At 43.8% G+C, this 22,771-nt stretch overlaps 1 protein-coding gene across 1 annotated transcript; it reads right to left on the bottom strand.

Annotated features, from left to right (window-relative positions):
* Positions 1-813: 813 nt before the first annotated feature.
* On the bottom strand, positions 814-20,698 carry LOC130112487 (arrestin domain-containing protein 3-like). The gene is made up of 12 exons (XM_056279871.1): positions 20,328-20,698; positions 20,164-20,233; positions 19,923-20,067; positions 18,701-18,803; positions 18,250-18,515; positions 13,543-13,596; positions 13,445-13,508; positions 7,621-7,681; positions 6,513-6,669; positions 5,472-5,568; positions 1,533-1,789; positions 814-1,381 (listed from the first exon to the last, which is right to left on the bottom strand). Exons 1-12 carry the CDS (start codon positions 20,596-20,598, stop codon positions 1,238-1,240), a joined length of 1,689 nt encoding a protein of 562 aa, XP_056135846.1. The 5' UTR covers positions 20,599-20,698; the 3' UTR covers positions 814-1,237.
* Between the last annotated feature and the right edge of the window lie 2,073 nt (positions 20,699-22,771).

Below are 22,771 nucleotides of genomic sequence, written 5' to 3'. Positions count from 1 at the left end.
TGGTGAGAGATGAGCTTTTTTTTCATGATATTTTTATTTCTAGATATTATAATCATGGTTTTAGCTATTCACACCGTTATAAATCATCAATTTGCAACTGCATGGACGTTGTCCCAACCGGATGGATACAGGAACCGTGGGACAGATATAATTTTGATACACTAACTCGGTTAATCCAGACATATTTCTTCATTTGTTTTCTTCACATTAGCATAGTTTTTTAATCATAGTATACAAGTGGTTCACAGTAAAAACTAAAGCCATGATTGAGCATGGTAAAAACAAATACAAATCACAGCTTAATAAGGGTACTGATGGGAATATAAAGGGGGAAATTAATCTTTGAAAACCATAATCACACGTCTATGAAACAACAGATTTCACATGCAATGCCTTCCAAGTTAATATTTTTAAACAAATCCTCCAAATTTCAACTAAACCACACTTGGCCAATAAAGCTGATTCTGATTCTGAAAAGGACAATCCATTGAGAGCAGAGGGGTATATACAACCCCCATATGGTAGAGGGGCATGTACAATAGGCCTCTTCCTCTTCCCCATTCCTCTATTTTATTTGTTATTAAACATGAATAAAGTAGCTAGTAACCACTTACAAGGCCTTTATTAAGCATGTCTTATTGTAAAAGTGTTACCATATGGGGATGTCCGAGTGGCATGGTGGTCTATTCCATTGTCTACCAACACGGGATCTCCGGTTCAAATCCCTGTGTTACCTCCGGCTTGGACAGGCGTCCCTGCAGACACAATTGGCTGTGTCTGCGGGTGGGAAGCCGGATGTGGGTATATGTCCTGGTCGCTGCACTAGCGCCTCCTCTGGTCGGTTGGGGTACCTGTTCAACGGGGAGGGGGAACTGGGGTGAATAGCGTGATCCTCCCATGCGCTACATTCCCCTGGCAAAACTCCTCACTGTCAGGTGAAAAGAAGCGGCTGGCAATTCCACATGGATCGGAGGAGTCATGTGGTAGTCTGCATCCCTCCCCAGATTGACAGAGGGGGTGGAGCAGTGACCGGGACGGCCCGGAAGAGTGGGGTGATTGGCCGGGTGCAATTGGGGAGAAAAGGAGGGGTGGGGGGGTAAATTAATCCACCACATTTCAGCTAAAAGGACTTTCCATCAAAACCAGACAAGGAGGGGTGCGTTCCATACATCCCATAGGGTGAAGGGGGAGCAGGGGGTTGAAAGGCAGTTGGATTTTGTAAAGGGCTGTTCCAGTCTTACTGGCTGGGGTTTCCAAATGCCTCAAATCCAAAGCCGCCATAAGCAGGGCGTTGCTCCACATCAGGCTCCTGTGGGGCAGGCAGGATGACAATCGGGAACTTGATCACTGGATCTCGAGCATACTTGACATCCAGATACACCTGTGATGGTGAAATGGTCAGTGTCTAGCATATTTGTTAAAACAGGTCACTTTTTTATCCATAGTAATTGTTATCGCTTACTTCGCTCAAGGGATATATGCAGGTGAGGAAATGATAGGAAATGCACTGTCTCCAGGAGAAAGATACACACCCTGAGCCTGTACTCTGCTTTGATGAGCTTGCAGTTTAAGATGGACACGCCTAGTGAGGGAGGGATGGTGATGATTCTGGTGACAGTCTGACTTGAAGAAGGTGGGATGGGTTCCCCAACCTCTTTAATGAGATCTTCAGTGTTGACTTTTCTCTTGTTTTCTGCAAAAAAACTATGCTTTCTGTAAACACAGTACTTGGGCCTAATCTCACGGGACGAGCTGTTCAGGATTGAAGCCATAACCTTGATCCCCTCTCCTGCAAAACAGAACAGAAACCATTGTAAACTGAAAAGAAAACATAATTTCGTGTTTTCAGGATAAAATTCCTCTATTTGGTCTATTTGCGCTTCATACCTGCATGTGATGTAAATGTGATGTTGATTGTTGGAAAAGAAGTCTTTTTTTTAATGTTCTTTGGTGATTATTTTGATGGGGGGTTCATAGAATGCAATCTCTAAGCAAATGGCCAGATTTGTTGTTGGAGTCCAACTCTTTGCTATTGCTTCATGTCTAATCACTACTTTTCTTATCTTAAAACCATAAAAGAGGAACTTTGTGCCATACAAGGATCAACCATTAAGTGTTCCTTTTTCCACAGGCTGATCTCAACGGTGATATAAAATACAAATAAGTAAAATGATAAACCATTAATAAAATGAAATGGCCAGACATTTAAAAAAAATCTGGCAGACTTCAATGATTATAAATTATCTAGTGTTTTCAAATGTTTACTTAACATCTATGCAGGTAAATCCTCCTGAGATTAGAAATATCTTTTTCAAAGGAAAGCTGGCCAACATGGCAGCAACATAGAAAGTTGCAGACAGAAAGGACCACACATAACCAAATAACATAATTTAAAAATAACACATTATTTCTAAAGAAATGGACCAGTGAAGCAAAACGGGAACTGCAAGACTGGTTTGACTGCACCGATTGGAGTGTATTTGAAGCTCCAACTGGCAACCTGAACGAACTAACCGACACTGTTACATCTTACATCAGCTTTTGCGAAGACGTGTGTGCCTACCAAAACCTTCTGCACATACAACAATAACAAGTCATGGTTCACAGCCAAACTAAGACAGCTTCAGTAAGCCAAGCAGGATGCCTACAGTAGTGGGAATACTGCCCTGTACAAGACGGCCAGAGATTCACTGACAAAGGAGATCAAAGTGGCTAAAAGAAGCTACACTGAAAAGCTAAAAACAGGTTATCAGCCAATGACCCTGTGTCAGTGTGGAGGGGCCTGCAAGACACCACAAACTACAGAAGACCATCCCTATATGTATATGCTGAGGCAAACAAAGACCTGGCTGACAACCTGAATGTCTTCTACTGCAGGCTTGAGAGGGATAAATTCACATCCCTCACCCACTCCACCCCAACAACAACAGCCCCCATCACACCTCTCACAACCCCCCTACCCCCGATACTCAGGCTGCACTCAAGATACTTGTAGAGGATGTGACCAGGAAAGCACTGGGTCCAGATCATGTCTCCCCATCCTGTCTTAAAGCCAGAGGGGTTCCCCTAGGGACCTCTAGGACTTCAGAGAAGGCCCAACCTATCAGCATTTTAAATGCTATATTTAAAATATTTCTTTTAATAATAATTATCTCTTCTAATTCTAATTTTAGCCCTAGTTTCTATCAAGTTTGCTTCAGTAATGAAGGGGTTACTGTCCTGAAACCATGAAAATCGAGTTATCCAATCAGATTTTGTTGTTGATGTCTCTTGGCAGAGAAGGGGTTAGCTGGCTGACTCCCTCATTGGTTAGGACTGCTAGAAGTCCTTGTGCTTGTGTGTTTATTCAGAAAGTGACAGGTAAATCAGCCAATCATATTTTGCTGTTGTAGTGGATGGGACAAAAAAATATCGCCCTAGGACTTCTAGAAGTCCAGACTTATCCAGACGCAGGCTCACTCATGAAAGAATGATGTGTGGTTGCTGAGGAGTCATTACTTGGGATTGACTGACTCTTTCACATTGACGACCCAAATCAAACCAATCGAACTGCACATCACTAATGTTTGTGTATCAGATGAGTGCGATGAAATTTAGTTAGAGAAAGAAGTTAAAGATGAAGCATGGCTACAGGAGGAGGCAAGAGCGACATTGTAGCTAGCTTGTTAGCGTTACCCTTCTCAAGACATGTTTCAGGGAAAAGCAACAAATGATTGGAAATGTTGACCATTCCCGTATCCACCTCTTCAGTTGAGCGGTCTTTCTCAGTCCTGAAGCGCATCAAGACGCACACCAGAAACACAACAGGACCGGGTCAACTGGGAGCTTTAGCACTGATGTCCATAGAAAAAGGCCTTCTGATGGAACTTAAATCCAAGGACAAACTGCATGATGCTGCCATTGCCCACTTCACAAAGAAGGACCGACAGATGGACTTTATATTCAAGTAGCCTAATAAGGTCAGCCGCCTAATTTTATTTTAATCCAAATCAGCGCTGGCGTATTCATTTTACGTATTGTGATGGCACTTCATGGCTGGTTAACACCACACTTTGCTCATGTAACGTTAGGCCTACTATACTCAATATCATGGCATAAGATTTGGCATATTTTGCATATGATTGTATTGTGATTTAGCTCATGGCATAGTCTGCATGTGAAGGTTGATTTTATCGTTATTTCTATTCTATACTCATGAGTTGCTTTGACTTGGTCCGGTCAGTTTGTAAAGAAGAGGTTTTATGATGCTGCATGCTAGCGCTGTCCATGGTGATGTTGTAGACCAGAAGCGGAGGCCATGTCATGTGCCTTTTCATTGATTTCTAAGTATGGAGAGAGACAAAAGCTATTTGATATCCAATGGATCTGATTTTGGTGGATCTTGAGGCAGGTTGCTGTGTGTGTGTGTGTGTGTGTGTGTGTGTGTGTGTGTGTGTGTGTGTGTGTGTGTGTGTGTGTGTGTGTGTGTGTGTGTGTGTGTAGGTGAGCTGTGTGTGTCGAAGGTTTTCACCTGGGGTGCTGTGATGGATGCACTTTGTGTGTGTGTGTGTGTGTGTGTCAGACAGCAGGGAACAGTTTTTCCCCCCACAGGTCATCTCTCTCATGAACACTTAACAGCATGGTGCAGGAATAGACACTTACTATGTAAATATGACACATTGTAAACAGCCTGGTCAATATGTCTCACTTACATATTTACGATGTGCACTACCTCTTTTTAAACCAAATGTGCAATACAAATGTACAATTGTAAATACAACTGCTGTACACTGTATTATTATTGTTATAATTATAACATAAGTATATAATATATTATACAATTATATCATTCATTCATTCATTCATTCATTATCCAAACCGCTTATCCTGCTCTCAGGGTTGCAGGGATGCTGGAGCCTATCCCAGCTGTCATTGGGCAGCAGGCGGGGAGACAATCTGGACAGACCGCCAGACCAACACAGGGTCAACACACACACATTCACAATTTTAGTACGGCTAATTCACCTGACCAACATGTCTTTAGACTGTGGGGAGAAACCGGAGCACCCGGAGGAAACCCACACAGATACGAGGAGAACGTGCAAACTCCACACAGAGGACGACCCGGGATGACCCCCAAGGTTGGACTACCCCAGGGCTAGTATATATTTTAGTATATAATATTAGTATATAATATAATACTATCTAAGCAATATATAAGCATAAGTTATTAATTATTCAACCATAACAAAACTCTGTATAGTAGTGACATACCTGTTGTGCGTACATACTTACCTCAGTATTCTATTTATTATTCCATTTATTTCTTTTGTTTTTCTTTTTTTGTGTGTGTGTGAGTGATATATGCAAGTACTAGAAGCTGGTGTAAATCGGAGTCAAATTCCTCATGTGCATAAGCACTCTTGGCCAATAAAGTTGATTCTGAGAAAAGTACGAGGTATGCTTGTAAATAAAACATGATAGAAAATTACCTTGGTAGAAGGCCGTTCGGTCAATATGTACATCCATGGACACTGATCCTGAAGTGAAGAAGTTCATTTTCTTTTCTTTGATATCATGTTGTGGCGTCTAAAGGGAGAGATGGATTCGTTATTTGTTTTAGAGCTGTCCTCTTAAGATTACAGAGGTACCACAATGTATGTTATCCACGCTGTGATCTGCATGTTTTAAGGGAAGCTTCGTCCATTTTGGATGATCACTCTCATCCCCTTTATGCAGAGTCTGAGATTCTACCATCAGCTAGGGTCTAGAGTCGGTATAGGGTTCCCATCTGGTAGAGCCAGAAGGTCCTGTAGAGCCATTGAAGCTGTTATTTGTGGGCTGAAACAACCAACTTCCTGTGATTTAAAGTTAGGACTTGCAGTTATAGTACCATTAGCAGTTGTATTTGCATTATCCATCCATCCATTATCTAAACCGCTTATCCTGCTCTCAGGGTCGCGGAGATGTTGGAACCTATCCCAGCAGTCATTGGGTGGCAGGCGGGGAGACACCCTGGACAGGCCGCCAGGCCATCACAGGGCCGACACATTCACACCTAGGGACAATTTAGTATGGCCGATTCACCTGACCTACATGTCTTTAGACTGTGGGAGGAAACCGGAGCCCCCAGAGGAAACCCACGCAGACACAGGACGAATGTGCAAACTCCACCCAGAGAATGACCTGGGATGACCCCCAAGGTTGGATAACCCCGGGGTTAGAACCCAGGACCTTATTGCTGTGAGATGACCGCGCTGCACCACCGTGCTGCCCTATATTCACATTGTGTAGTTTTATATTATTTTACTCTCTGTTCGTTATGCAGAGTTGTATTGTTCAACCAATGTATGTCATGTATTTTTTTATATGTTGCCTCTGCTGCACAAAAATTGCCCCCCGGGGACATTAAAGATCTACTACTACTACTACTACTAGTACTACCACTATTACTACTACTACAAATACCACTACTACTGCTACTTATAGATGGGGCCACATCTCAGCAACATCAATAGTACATCTGAACAGACCTGTTCCCACAGCTCTGAAGAAGAGTTCACGTTTGTTTTGGAGATGAGGGTGAACGGAGCCTTTGCTTTGCTGTTTGGTCTCATAGGTCTACACAGGATTGCCTCCAATGTATACTGGATTTTCCCCGCGGTGCCTTTAAAGGAAGGCGGCAGATTGCTGAAAGAAGTGAAAAACAGTTAAAAAAATAAAATAAAAATGGAGTACTCGTGAACTTTGTGCATTTCGTGTATCTCTTTCTGTCATTTTACTTGAATGAAGTTGCTAATCCACTTCCGGTGTGGGAAGATGGCGGTGCGAAGTCACGTTTGCAGTGACCTCACCCAGTACTAGTGTGGGAAGGTGGCAGCGCAAACTTATGTGCTGGATCGGCTGGGAGAGCTTAGTCTGCTGCATCCTGTGGGCCCAGGGACCACGGCCCTGTCTGGAGCTGCACCCGAAGAGAAAAAAACCAAGGGTGGTCTGACAAGACGCGGAAGCAGGGCAGGCTAATCTAACTATTAGCCCATGTAGACCGGCAGTTCCGATAACACCGAGGGCGGTCTGGCTGCGGCCTCGGCTAGCATTGACTGTGTTTTTGGTGTCTTCATGTGGAGTGCAAGGAGGTGTGTCGAGGGCGTCTAGCTGGGAGAGCTGGCATTGGATCGGCCGGGGGAGCCTGGTCTGCTGCGTCCGGTGGGCCTTCGCTGTCTTGAACAGTGAATTTTTCTTTTTGGATATGTTGGATATATGTGTTCTTGTAGTTTTGGATATGTGTTTTTGTCTTTGTGTTGCACTGCTGTGGGCTGGGGGAAACGATATTTCCTTTCATGTACGCACGAGCATGAAATGAAATGACAAATACATGTTCCTGATTCCTAACCAACAATGTACCACAAGTATGAGATTCAACAACGATCTTGTTAAGAGGTTTCAGACACTTTGCAGATGGTCAAGTTGCAAGGCGGAGGTTCCACTTAACAAGGTCAGTTGCTTGTTAAGTGGAACTGTATCCATCCATTTCAGTTAGAAAGGGTGTTTGATGTTTGAACAAGTTAATCAGATATGACGCGGACGATTTATTATCCGTGAGAGATCATGCCAGGTATAATTGACTCAGATAACACTTACTGTGCAGGGATCTGGAATGTGAATGGGTAGACGTGGCAGCCTCTGGCAACGGTTTGGCTATCTGGAAACAAAAAATCATCTGCTTACATTCAACAAACTTTTTTTTAAGACACGATTAATCTGATTACAGTTAGTAAATACATAAGTATGATAAACCTCACAAAAATTGCTTTTTTGCGTCAGTTGTCTGTTTGCATGACTGCAAATGCAGTCTTAAGTCTCCTAAGAGGTATTAAGTGTCCTAAAGAGTGTAACCCTTCTTTTCTGCATTGGTAGCATCCCCCAGTTCTTCTGGCATAATCGGCCCCCTATGAGCAGGAACACAACACTGATGTGGCGATTGATGCCAATCCAGTTTTGATATCCGTGCACACCAGTTATTATGAACAAATGTATTGTAGCGAATTCGGGGGGCAACCACAGGAACTGCCGCAGCCGGGACGCGAACCCTTATCTCCCGCACCGCGGGAGACATCGCTAACCGCTCGACTAAAGGTTCTGATCCGTTAGCTAAGGGCTACCGAGTCTATTCAGCCGTGACCGTTACATTAGTCACGGCTGAATAGACTCGGTAGCCCTTGGCGGTTAACTTTGTCGCCCGCGGTGCGAGACATCCAAGTTCGCGGTCCAGCCGGGCTGCCCCCCCCCCGAATTCGCTACAGTATGATGCAAAGAAAGGTGAAATTAGCAATTGTGACAACGCAGATGACAAGAAAATCCAAGTGTATTCATAAAACAGTTTATAGCATTAATGGCAAAAAAACCTTTTTTTTCTAGCAGTTGTTTTTGTCCTTAATTTACAATTTCATTTAGCAGACGCTTTTATCCAAAGCGACGTACATCTGAGAGTTAATACAACACAAGCAAGGCTCTAGTCAGGGGACAACAACGCAAGTGCCAAAAAAAACAAAAAACAGGTTCAGGTCCGATAGCACATAGGTGTCAACAAGCAATGCACAAGGGCAATGCATTGGGTATATAGAAGCGGGTTTTTTTCCTGTTTTTATATAATGTTGTAGCAAATTCTGGGGGTCGCTGGGAACCACCGCCGCAGCCGGGAAGCGAACCCGGGTCGCCCACACCACGGGCGACTGCGCTTACCAATCAACTAAAGAGTCCGACCCGATAGTCCAGGGCTAGCGAGTCTTACAATGCGTGGTCGTTACAATACCATCAGGTGTGAAGGTGTTCGAGAAAGAGCTGGGTCTGCAGCTTCTTCTTAAAGCTGGAGAGGGACTCAGTGGGTCGAATGGCGTTTGGTAACTCGTTCCACTCCACCACCGGGGAACTACAGAAGAGAAGAGTCTGGCTCGTGACTTAGGGTCCCGTTGTGGTGGAAGTGCCAGGCGCCTTTGAACAGGACCGGGGGAAGACCTGAATGGGGGAGTTCAGGTAGGCGGGAGCCGTTTTAGTTGCTGTTTTGTAAGCCAGCATTAAGGTTTTGAATTCGATAGCTACGGGCAGCAACTGGGAGCCAGCGAAGGTACATGAACCGCGGAGTGACGTGTAGTTTTGGGTTGGTTGGAGACCAGACGCGCCGCCGCGCTCTGCATCATTTGCAGAGGTTTGAACCTGCACGCAGGGCGACCTGACGGTAAGGAGCTGCAGCAGTCAATGCGTCATCTAACAAGAGCCTGTACCAGGACTTGTGCTGCATGCTCAGACAGGTAGGGTCTAATTTTCCCTGATGTTGTACAGGGCAAATCTGCACGACCGAGCAATCGAGGCCACGTGAACCTTAAAGCTGAGCCGGTCACCAATCTTGACACCCAGGTTTTGGGTGCTTAAAGTAAGGTCACTGTGGTCACCTGCCTAAACAAACGTAAGCAGCTCACTTACCGTGGGTTGGCTGGCCCTTGATAAGAAACTGCGTGATACTGAAGTACTTCTCCTTGTCCCGGTAGGTCACACGTACTTTGCCGTACGTTTCAGTCCATTTGACCTGCGCTTTCCCCTTCAGCTTCACACAGAGCGAATTGATTTTGCAATCACCGGCCAGCTCCAAAGTGATCCTCCCCGTGAGGCGATCCCCGCTGGAGAACGCGTCGCTGTTGTTAATGGGACTGACCCCCACGGAGAAGCTCTTCACCGTCTTTGACATGATTTGACGCAGGCACGAGCGATGAGAGACTCGCAGACAAAAAATCCGAGGAGGGCTGCCGGCGAGCCGCTAAGCAAGGGAGCATTTAAGATATCTGTTAGCAGGTGTGTCCTCGCAAACTGAAGAGCCCTCCTTCACATTAATCATTAAACGATATTATCTCAGCCATTGCTCCTGCAGGATGAAGCAGCCACTATTAAACCACGGTTTTGTCCCGTTTGATGGAAATCTGAGACTCAAACATGGGACACACGTTAGTACCACGTTACGTTGCCAAATCACAATACCATTTATACGAGACACATATGTAGAAAAGTATCGTGATGGGCAATCCTTCAAGACGGCCTCAACTGACATGAAGAACATGAAGCGTTAGATTTAGAAAATCAATAGAAGATAGATCACAGTTTTGAATCCATCGCACACTGCAGTGACACTAAGAAAATATGCAGCTTTGCAGGCAATAAGCAAATAATGAGGAATTTGTCCTTGGTATGAATCTTAAACTCTGTGTTCTCCTTCAATCTTACAAAATCATGTTTATGTCAACTCTGATTTCTTTCCGCGTGTTTAAAAGGAAATTATTTGCAGCACCAAACCCAACTGTCAAACTGTCTATTATGGGTGCCGAGACGTCTTGCATGCAGGGGCTCAGGTGTGCTTTGAAAGGCCATATGGAGAACGACCCCTGTTGCTGTCGACAGTGTCAGGTTGACATTGTGTCATGCTGGTTGTCTGTATGTGTGGGCGGATCAGCCATTTAATAGCCCAAAGTATAATGAAAATAAATCACTGTTTTGCTAATGGGGCTGTACAAAATGGCACAAAGTATTAATGTACAAACGTAGGGTGTAGGGTGCATCTGCAAACCTGGGAATTTCTGTGTGCTTATCTGTCACAAAAAGTCACCCTGACATGCAGAGAAACCTGCATGAAAGCATGACGCGCTAACATAATCTTGAAAACTGACATTCAAAATTGTAAATTGAAAATTGTAATAGTAATAGGCTCCAAAATTATTTATTTATTTATTTTTATACCTGCAAACACGTGCAAAACAGTGGTTAAACAAGTTGACGAAGCAAAATGTCACAAGGCCAACAGCAACCTTCATCAGCAACTCAACAGTCTTGGCACCCTAAAACACACTCAAGCGCGCACGCGCGCGCACACACACACACACACGTCATACTGGTGCTCGCTTAGGTTGACGTCATCCCTGAATCAAGGTCGGGTGATCAGTTTTCACTTCACAAATATTTTGGCTGTTTCTCCTCGAAGGCAGTGAAAGGTGAATTTCCATGGGGAGCGCATTCGTGGAACAAAAGCAAGTTTTAGAGACGTCTCCACTCCACATACAGAAGAAATAACCTAGCGTAGCTTTTCACACGACAACCGTGAGCTTTGCTGCCCCCTGTAGGATGTTAGATGGAGTGCAACAAATTTGCAAGTCAGAACTTAAAAGACAGTGATGAGGTCAACAGGGAATCTTCAATTACAGCAAATTTATTGTTACAAGAAGAAGTCTGGAAACTTAATCCACATATTCTAGTTTATTTAATATATGGTATCTTGATCCAAATGCACAAACACACACAAACTGTGTAGCTCAAAAATGGGCCTTAGAATAAACTTGACCGATACCACATTCTACCACGTTGGCGAACACTAGACATGCAGGTTTGAGACAACAGAGAAACTCAGAAACAAATATAAGCCCTCGCTAACATGAATATTTTTGCAGCAAGACCTTGCATGAATACTGGCAATAACTTGCAAAAATAAACTGACACTGGAAAAGGCCTTTAGGCGGATGCTTTTAACAATTTCTCAGGCAGTTAAATGACACTGAATCCTAACAAGCTTTTCCATTCTGGATGTAGCCTATCACCATGTCATCTTTTACACAAACACAAATATTTGAGGATACCGTGGTTGTATTTGTCTTTTTAGTGTAACTCGATTTGCCTGACGACCCTGACAGATGTTCTCAGAAACAAGAAATGGCATTGAGACTGCCCAGTAAAATGTAAAACTACCATTAAATCACAAGTATGGTACAAGAATCCTTATCAACTTAAACAGTTAAATGTCAGGGCCAAAAAAAAAACAGCCAGCCAGCTTCCAGTTACTACAGCTGAACCCACACAAGTCAAACTCTGATAACTTGGAAGACCCCCGCTAGTTTCTTAAAAGTACCCCCCCCCCCAAAAAAGGGTACAATAACCTTTTTCCATACTAATCTGGCCTCGGATAAATCGAAGTTGGATTAGTCGGAAATCTTCTTGACTCAGCCCCCCCCCCCCGTATTTCAATACTGTTTAACTCGATTTAGTGATGTGCAAGTTAACTCAAAAGTTTACAACCAATCACGAGGCATGTATCCGTGACTTGCCAACAAAAGGCATTTGTCTGAAGGGAGAGATTTGTAAACGAGTAAAAGAGCATATTCAAGAATGTGTGGAAAATGAAATGACATGGAAATAAGGGCGCTTTGTTCAGTCTGCGCAGAGGAAGAAATCAAGAGGCCTTGGATGGAACAGTCATACAAAAAAAATGGAGAATACCAAAGTAAATTAAAAATGAAGAAAAAGGATATTACATTTACAGATGCCATATTTCATGACATAAAAGGCATCCTACCCGAGCAGGGGACGAGACAGAGGGCACCGTCATGTCACATCTGCCCAAACCACATTAGTAAATCTTAGATAGAAGCTGTATGTGTAAACAGGGACTGAGTAACAGAACAAAGAAGCCCGAGTGAAAAACAGACATGGCCACTGCTACATGACATCACGTCACATTTAAAAAAAAAAAAGTATATTTAAAGGAACAATCTCAAAGATTCCCACTTCTGCAGAACTGAGGCGATACAGTCTCAACCCGGCCAATCCACCTCTGACAAAAAGCCCTTGCATTTGCAGTAAAACGGTAACTAAAAATGTCAGATGACATTCCTGTCAAAAAAATCCAAGTGTCCCATGGGTAATGATGCATCCCCCCCCCTCTCCCCAGTTGTACATGGCCAATTACCCGAGCCGTCCTGGTGGCTGCTCGGCCCCCTCTGCCGATCCGGGGAGGGCTGCAGACTACCACATGCCTCCTCCGATACATGTAGTCACCAGCCGCTTCTTTTCACCTGACAGTGAGGAGTTTCACCAGGGGGACGTAGCGCGTGGGAGGATCATGCTATTCCCCCCAGCTCCCCCTCCCCCCTGAACAGGCGCTCCAACTGAGACCAGAGGAGGCGCAAGTGCAGAAACCAGGACACACCAACATCTGGCTTCCCACCCACCGACATGGCCAATTGTGTCTGTAGAGATGCCCAACCAAGCTGCAGGTAACATGGGGATTCGATCCGGTGATCCCCGTATGGTAGGCAACGGAATAGACCACCACGCTACCCAGACACCCTTTAATGATGCATTTTCTGTGCCTCCAGCAGTGGTTGATCCCCTGGAGAAGACAGGCAGAAGAAATCATGGGAACAAACGCTCTTTGTTCTGGTGTGGGGGTGGACAAACTAGTTATTGGTGTATGCCAAAAAAAGAACGCAGCCGGAATCTTTAAGATTGCCACTTTAATTGATAAACCATTTTTCAAGTTATGGTAAATATAACTAGAAACGTGGTGCTGGTGGTATATGTACCTGCGGGTGCCAAACAAGCTAATGGTTAACCCGAGGTAGAAAGGCCAACACGGAGGAATTAACCAGCTAACCTCTGCGGGTGTGCGGTACAGCTCCACGAGGAGAGGAGAAGAAGTCACACTGCAGCATTTCATGCTGTCCAGTTCCCACCTGGCGAGGTGCATGGAGCGCCGAGGAGCATGTTCATGTCCATTTCCCCGGTAACAGTATAACTACGATAAAGCTTTAAAATCAAAAACAATATTTTAAAACTTTTTTTGACAAATACAGTTTCACCAAAAAAACAAAAAAACCCTACAAACTAGACAAGAAATCTGGGAAAATCAATGTAGTCACCATATATCCTATAGCTATTTTGGCATTGACAGGAGTCTCCCCACACTTTAAATGTGAATGTGTTGAAATGTAAAAAAAATTTCAGTGCGGGTCGGGGGGGGGGGGGGGGGTAAGTGATGGACAACTTTTCCCCAGGTGACCTCATTCTGAAACTGAACTGATTTGCTCTACATGCATTTAGTATTAATTACTACATACAGACACACAAAACACTGGTAATGCCAGTCAAAATACAGTGGCAGTGTATGGCTCTTATATAAAATATATCAAACATAGAAGAGGAAGGCAGCACATTAAAAAAATAAAATAATGAAATAGTAAGGCAGAATTAAAACTTTGCTCAATTTTACTGGCATATGGTGGCATTGGCGGTGCAGTGGTTAGCGCTGTCGCCTCACAGCAATAAGATCCTGGGTTCAAACCCTGGGGTTGTCCAACCTTGGGGGTCATCCCAGGTCGTCCTGTGTGGATTTGCGTGTTCTCCCCGTGTCTGCAGTGGGTTTATTCCAGGTACTCCGGTTTCCCCCACCATCAAGAGGACATGCATGTTAGGGTTTATACTCCTGTCTGTGCCCCTGACTGAGGCGATGGAAAAGAACTGGAGTTGGTCCCCGGATGCTGCACAGTAGCTGCCCACTGCTCCCAGCTACATAGCTAGGATGGGTTAAATGCAGAGCATAATTTCCCCATGGGGATCAATAGAGTATATCAAAATCAAAAAGTAAAAAAATAGGGCGTCCGGGTAGCGTAGCAGTCTATTCCGTTGCCTACCAACATGGGGATCGCCGGTTCGAATCCCCATATTACCTCCGGCTTGGTCGGGTGTCTCTACAGACACAATTGGCCATGTCTGCGGATGGGAAGCCGGATGTGGGTATGTGTCCTGGTCACTGCATTAGTGCGTCTTCTGGTCAGTTGGGGCGTCTGTTCGGGGGGAGGGGGAACTCGGGGGGAATAGCATACTCCTCCCATGCACTACGTCCCCCTGGTGAAACTACTCACTGTCAGGTGAAAAGAAGCGGCTGGCGACACCCCATGTCTCGGAGGAGACGTGGTAGTCTGCAGCCCTCCCTGGCTCGGCAGAGGGGGTGGAGCAGCGACCGGCAAGGCTCGGAAGAGTTGGGTAATTGGCCAAGTACAATTGGGGAGAAAAGGGGGGAGGGGGGGGACAAAAATAATGAAAAACTAAAAATACACATAACAAAATAATGCTGTCACATTCTAGCATAGGCTGAAACACGAGCATGGGCCGGGTTAGATGAAACAAGTCAGCATCATTTTTTGTTTGTATGCGAAAATAAAATTTAGTAAAAAGGGAGTATTCTGTCATGCTATTTCATTCTTGGACGTGCGGCCTTCCTCTTCTAAGTTTGGTGGTTTTTGGTGGAACGGTCCAAAGAAGAACCTCTATGCTAAGGCGCACTGCAACTTCCATTCCTGATAGAAAATATTCAGATGTGGTTCTGGGACACGTTTGGTACTTCTGCTATAGACAAGCACTAATGGTGGTTCGAGCCCTGCTGTAATGTAAACTTGAGGTAAACAACGACAAAGTATTTGAGTAAACTTTATGTAAACACGCATCTCTTCTGAAAACTCGAAAGGTTTTTGGAATAGGTTTTTCACAAGACATGTATAGAAAAGGTACACGCAGTATTAAAATGTGGACACTAACCTCTTGCATATAGTGATAACTGAGCAGTTAGGAGTGACAATCATATGCTAAATAAAAGGAAAAGTTAATTCATGCTACATGGCACAGGAAAAGGAGGAGATAAATACAGTACTGAACCCTTATAACCACAGTAAGATCGGCAGGATTTCCTGTAGGACACAGTACAATATGGATTTCTTTTAGAAAAATGATCTGAACATCAAGAAAATGTCTACTAGTTGCAACAACTGAAGAGCACTTACAGTAATGAAGTATACAAAACAGTAACAGATAATTCCGTAACATTAATTGTGCGTTTAATTGATATATTTACATCTTAAAAGTGTTTTCAGGTGAGCCTTTTATGAGAAACCCTGAGAAAAAAAAGGCTGCAGCACAGAGCTATTCAGAAATTATTTTGTGGTTGTACTTTTGTGTTACACCCTTGTTCTAATAAAATATTATAAAAAAATAAAATAAAAAAAACTTGAGAGGCACACAGCATGCAGCAGTTGCATATCAGTTCGTATTACCTTTCTTAGCGCAGTAGATGTAGCCATAAAGTAAGGAAATTCATTACCTTATTTTCAGCACCCAAGTAAAACCAAATAAGTTGCACCAACTTCGATGCATTTCGATTCAAAATTTCAGGTGATGGGGGCTACCACTGCAAAATAATCCAGGACTTCCTGCTGAATACCTTTGAGATACTCACAGATATGGCGGTGGAGCAGCATATGAAGGCATATCATGCAAGACAATAGGAAAAAGCACCTTCAGGGCTGGACACGCTCTAACAGAAAGGCTCACCTGTACAGGGGTTGGATGTGGAGAGGAGACAGAAAGAAGACGATATATAATGACAGTACTATGTGGATTTTATCAGTTATGTTTTTAAACACCTTGTCTGGCTCTCGTTTCATTCGTTCATTCATTATCTTAACCGCTTATCCTGCTCTCAGGGTCGCAGGGCTCTTGTTTCATTTGATCTAATTCTTATTTCATCTCTTTAAATCTTTACTTCTCCTTGTTCAGGAGTGTTAGCTGAAGATGCATACGCTTCACTTTACCAGCAACCCCCCCTTTTTTTTCTCTCCAGTTGTATCCAGCCAATTACCCCACTCTTCCGAGCTGTCCCAGTCACTGCTCCAACCTCTCTGCCGATCCGGGGAGGGCTGCAGACTACCACACGCCTCCTATGATACATGTGGAGTCGCCAGTCGTTTCTTTTCACCTGACAGTGAGGAGTTTCGCCAGGGGGAAGTAGCGCATCCCCCTGGCAAATAGGATCCACAGGATCACGCTATTCCCCCCCAGTCCCCCCCCCCCAAAAAAAAACAGGCAGCCCAACTGACCAGAGGAGGCGCTAGTGCAGCAACCAGGACACATACCCACATCCGGCTTCACACTTGCAGACACGGTCAATTGTATCTGTAGGGACACCTGGACCAAGCCGGAGGTAACATGGGGATTTGAACCAGTGAGCCCCCTGCTGGTAGGCAACGGAATAGACTGCTACACCACCCGGATGCCCCACTGCCTGTGACATTTCTTCTCCGTGAAGTGGTTCAGGGAAATACATGCACATCAGCGAGATAAGCGTCCTAACTGTGTCTTTATTGGTTAAGTCATCGAAGAAGCTCGGGCGCACAGCAGCGTCTCCAGAAATCAACGTTTAACATTTAACCGCAATTTACACCCAACCCAGAAAAACTGAATTTTCCTTTAACCATTTCTAATCTTATACCTAAACTTAACCATCACTTACCTCACACCTAAAACTTCACCACATGTAAACTATACTCACCATATGTCTTGACGCATGCTCAATAATCCAGGTAAGAAAATCAAAGAAGGTTGAATCAGTTCATCTAGATACATTGTTTATTGATACTAATGTTTATCTGTCAATAAACGTTGTATCCAGATGAACTGAGTCAACCTTCTTTGATATACTCACCATACTAAAATCAGATGATCTGAGCAGGTGTTCTCAACAATGTCTTTATTCATCAATATTTTGAAATACATCGTATGAATGTAACAGAACGTGATCGGTGGCTGTCCCCATGCTCAGGTTCAGACTCAACCAATGAGTATGAGTTGAAGACGTGCATCTCATCAATATGCATATATTGCCCCAAATCATTTTCTTGGAAAAGAAAAACTTAGGCCTGGCCTTGCCTCACCTCACCTCAAGAGTTCCAGACAACTGACAAAGTTACACACTTGGAAGCTAAAATGACACACTAGAGCAGTTGATGGATTCAGTGAGCTCAAGGACACCTCGGCGATTGTTATTCTGAGAGGACAGTACTACTCTATCACTTTCCTAAAGCCGTTTTTCAGAGAAACTGAAATTTGATCAGTTGACCCGTCACTCACAAGCCTGCTTTCCTCAAGGCTCCTGCCAACCCCAATCCTCCCATCCTTCAGTCTAGAGGATTCTCTTCTCTACTGCAAATCAAAAACATGAGACTAGATTTCTATTTTTCCACACTGTTTACATTTAACATGCACATCAAAATAAAAACGTTTGAATTTTAACCCAGGCCATGTGATGGCCTTGCCGCCCAATCTCTGCTGGGATAGGCTCCAGCATCCCCGCGACCCTGAGCAGGATAAGCACTTTGGATAATGGATGGATGGGTTTAACCTAGGCCCCGGCCAAGATGAATGAACTGCTATCGATACTCAAAACAACTATTCTGAGTGGCTTGATGCCATGGCTAAGGTCACAATCTGAAAGTGCCTTTTATTAGCAAGTTCTCTTGGACAAACTGACAAATGTGTCAAATTACTGATAAGCAACAAAACCAAAGACAAGACATAACCTTGGAATGATAAGTTGTTTTTCAAAACTATCACCCCACAATTGATACCTACCTTAATAATGTAATCAACTTCCAGGATGCTGCAGTTGGAGATTGTGAATGGTGCCGTGGGAGGGATCGTGACCATGATCTCGCAGTACACATCAGAGGTGTGAGAAGTGACAGGCTGCCCAGTCTGTGACACCATGATATTTGAAATCTCCCTCTTATGCACCTTGTTTTCGGTGTATACAACCTGTTTCTGAATGAGGCGTACCTTTGGAGTTGCTGTCCAAGATGATGTATTGCTGAACCAGCACATGACTTTGACGGTATCCCCTAAAACAAGGACCATGACAGAGCTTCAGTGTTTTGAATATATATTGACTGTTTTCTATCTGTACACTTGGATGAAATTATCTTCGGCACCAGAAAGGATGAGAAATCGAGCGTGTGAGCCCATGCAAACGGGTGCAATCTATGCACACACAAACACAGTAAAATAACTGTCTGCATTTCAGTACCCGGGTTGAATAATTTCTTCTGCGTCTTGACGTTCATTTTGATAAAACCTGAGGCACACCACAGAGAGCAAGTTGACATACTATTTGATCCTTCTAAGGGAGCCTGTGTGGATAAAAAAAAACAAGACAGGGTGAAAGAAGGACCATAAGAGTGGAAGACAGTGCAATAGGCAGTAATCTGTGACGTGGTTAGTCAATGTATTCTTTCTTTTTTTTCTTTTTTTTTTTTGGTGAGCTTCAACTGTTAATTTTATCCTCATCAGTTGTCCATCCATCCATTATTCAAATTCGGGTCGCGGGATGCTGGAGCCTATCTCAGGAGTCATTGGGCAGCAGGCGGGGAAACACCCTGAACAGGCCACCAAGTCCATCACAGGGCTGACACATTCACACCCAGGGACAATTTAGTACGGTCTATTCACCTGACCTACATGTCTTTGGACTGTGGAAGGAAACCGGAGCGCCCAGAGGAAACCCATGCAGACACGGGGAGAACATGCAAACTCCACACAGAGGACGACCTGGAATGACCCCCAAGGTTAGACAAACCCGGGGTTCAAACCCAGGACCTTCTTGCTGTGAGACGACCGTGCTAACCACTGCGCCACCATGCCGCCCTTCTGATATTGATAATGGTTGTAAAGATTGGAGTAAAACAGGCCCATATTTTAATTTTGACTGGCTGAGAACTAAAAATGCTTATTTTCGGGTCTAAAACCCAAATTCTTCAATTATGTTTGTGAATATAGTACCCCAATTCTGTATGGTAAAATAAATCACGGATTGAGCCTTTAATGAAACTGATGAGGATATAAGAGTAATAAAATCGAATGATATGATTCAGAACACAATGATTAAATTATATTTGGAGTGATTGATTGAGTCATCATTTTTTATCTATATTTCATGCATGTAAAGTTTGGCTTGGGTCACTGCCAGAGTAAACCCCTTGTTTTAGTGTTTTGGTTGAGCCCTGTTACCGTCTGTGGTCTGACTCGATGGCACCACGGCCAGCCAGTCAGACCAGCATCAGTTAGTTACCCATCCACGGGATGCTGGAGCCTATCCCAGCAGTCAATGGGGTGGAGACACACCCTGGACAGGCCGCCAGGCCATCACAGAGCCGACACACACACACACACACACACACACACACACACACACACACACACACACACACACACACACACACAGGCGGCAGAGAAATAGTGCCAATACTTACCAGAAGCTCTGCATTAACAGCATGGCGGCATACAAAGTTTAACGCAGTCTCAAAGTTCTTTGTCAAGTGCCACGGTCTGTCGATACACACCACCAAAGAGTACATTACCCGACCGTGCACCCCCTGGAAGGAGGTAGGGAAATCTCTGCATGGACAGTGGAGAGTGAAATAATAAGTTGGCAAGTTGACAAGAAAAAGTCTTACAAAACTCGTTTAAGAGCCTGCAATAGGTTGTACACACCCATGAGGAATTTGGCATGTAAACTGATACACATGCCTCCCTGGTCGAAGTTTTACTGGAGCATGAATTGCTGAAACATGAATTCAGAGCGTTATTTAAAAAAAAAAAAGCCCTTTATTGAATTCAGCTCGGTGGATGAGCACAGCCGGTTGTGATTCCCTCACCTCCGTTTTCCCGCAGGATGACGATTTGCACGTTGAAAAACTCCAACTTCGCACGAAAGTGCTGCGTTCTCCGCTGTTTCCGACCCCCTCGCCTAACTGCCCAGTGGACCTTGGCTTTGCCCACCAGCGTCAACGTTATCGACGTGATCTTCGTCATCTTCGTCAGCTCGAACGATATCTGACCGGTAATCGGGTCGCCGCTTGAGAAAGTACCTTTCTCGTTTAACGCGTTAAAATTTATCTTGAAATTCTTGAACGCTTCCCCGAACATCGTTAAATTTGTATAAACTTCTGAAATGCAATAAAACAACGACAAAACAATCAAATCGAGTTTATGTTACAACTACATCCAAGTCTTTGACACAAGCGGAAACCCGTCGATGAAAACAATCATGATCGATCAGACTGCGCAAGCGCACAACAGTCGGGTGTGGCCTTTTTTCCTTTTTAAAGGCCCACACCGAAGTTTTGTTGCGCATACTTGACTCCCTGCCATTTATTTATAACAGGCAAGTTTTTTGCTGGGAGGGGCGTAGTTGTTGTTGTTGTTGTTTTTTTTATGCGTTTCATTTCATTGCAGCCAAGTTGTTTTTTTTTTGGTTTTGTTTTTTTGGTTTGCATTTATTTCAGTACAGTATATAAAATGCAACTTGCAGAGACTTGAGTTGAAACTTGGTTTAGCTTATTGTTTATTTGACAGGGACAACGCACAATTTTACAATTGCACCAGAGTTAGCCGGCAGCTAATTTGCATCTGCAGTCCCTGGGCAGGCAAACAAACAACAATTAATACAGAAGTAAAAACACTAACAATGCATAAGAAAACTATTGGACAGGCAGACAAAGAACAATCAAGACAAAATAAAAACATGACAATACATCAGAAAACCAATCTCGAAAGTTATAAATACAATCTGATCCATTTAAAACAGTGGATATAAATAGCAATCTGGCCTATATGACAACAACATAATATATATGGATTTCATCTATTCAGCAACAATAAATAAATAGTAAATCTGACCGGAAACATCAATGAATAACAATCTGACCTAAACTATAAAAACAGCTATAAAAATCAATCTGGCCTATTCAATGGCAGGAAATATAAATTACACACAGTCTACGGTCATGTTGCACCTGGGCTGGTTCCCGCCAGAACCCTAGGATAGATAACACTGGTCTACAAAAATATAGTTTTTTTCTTGCATGGACTTTGGAAACTGTTTTTGGCTAATTTTGGGCTGCTGAATCCAAATCTGTGCTCAGATTTGCTCTATCACATCAAGTTTTTGTGCTATCTGTATGCTCCTTATTCAGGATTTTACAAAAGTTGACCATCTAGTCTGGCAATCTTGGTGGGGATAAAAATGACCCCTATTCATTTCGTAAATAATTTCATGCTAGGCTGAGTGCTTATTTGTCATATCTTTGAAATAAATGTATTTTATCACGTAATATCACATGTATTCTATAAATATATTGCTTTTTCATCACAAATGACATTTTTACTACTTTTTTTTACTAGTGCTTCTTGCTGGGATCCCAGTCAAAAGCAGCCACCCTTTGCAATTTTAAGAGATGGAACTATTTATTTAGTTCATGTTTGCATGGGTCCTAATTTAAAGTGTCACATGAGGGGTTGGGGGGGGATGTCAGTCATTTTGAATGAGTCAGCCACAGATGCAGCAGATATAATCCGTTAAATACAGTGAACGTTTACATTAGTTGCCTTGTCGTTGCGGGGGGGGGGGGACACACAGGTTGACATATTAGAGGACGTCTGGAAATCGCATTATTTCTCCAAAAAAAAAAATCGGTGTGCTTTGGAAAATTGTAAAGTATTGTAACGATCACAGAAGAATAGGCTCGGTAGCCCTTGGCTGACGGGTCGGACCCTTTAGTCGACTGGTTAACGTTGTCGCTTGCGGAGTGGGAGACACGGGTTCGCGTCCCAGCTGTGGCAGTTCCCTCCATCAGATGCGCTTCCCGAAGGAGGAGGGAAATGGAACGTTGTCGCCCGCGGTGCGGGAGATACAGGTTCGCGTCCCGGCTGTGGCGACGGTCTCCCAGACGGCCCCCCGAATTCGCTACAGTATATTGAAATCGTAGCCAAGTAAACGGTCTAAGGGCTAAAACGGTAGAGTTGGTCGCGGCATCTGAGAACCGTGGGATAGATTGTTTACTGAACATAATGATTAAAATCAAGCAGTGTAGTAAGACAATGCATTAAGCATCACGTTGCTATGCTTTGATGGTCCGGTTTGAGTGACCGTTTCCAGTTAACTTTTTAATTTTAGAGGTGTATTCAACTTTTTCTTTTTCTGTTTTCTTTTTTTTGGAGGGGGGCTGCAAAAATAACAATACTTCTGACATCTTGATTTCTTTTCTACATCTCTTATCAATCCGTGCAGGGTTGACCATTTAGCATTTTGCAAAGCACA

This window comes from Lampris incognitus, chromosome 1, assembly GCF_029633865.1.
Source record: "Lampris incognitus isolate fLamInc1 chromosome 1, fLamInc1.hap2, whole genome shotgun sequence".
In the NCBI taxonomy this organism is placed as follows: Eukaryota; Metazoa; Chordata; class Actinopteri; order Lampriformes; family Lampridae; genus Lampris; species Lampris incognitus.
The sequence above is the reverse complement of the archived record's forward strand: the minus strand, read 5'-3'. Positions and strand labels throughout refer to the sequence as shown.

What these genes read in the sequence shown, in the direction of transcription:
- LOC130112487 (XM_056279871.1), bottom strand. Translation starts at nt 20,598, where the DNA reads ATGTTCGGGGAAGCGTTCAAGAATTTCAAGATAAATTTTAACGCGTTA. An exon ending in ACATGAACATGCTCCTCGGC is followed by an intron (nt 13,509 to 13,542) that starts GCTCCATGCACC and finishes GGAACTGGACAG; the next exon opens with CATGAAATGCTGCAGTGTGA. An exon ending in AAGCAGAGTACAGGCTCAGG is followed by an intron (nt 1,382 to 1,532) that starts GTGTGTATCTTT and finishes TCACCATCACAG; the next exon opens with GTGTATCTGGATGTCAAGTA.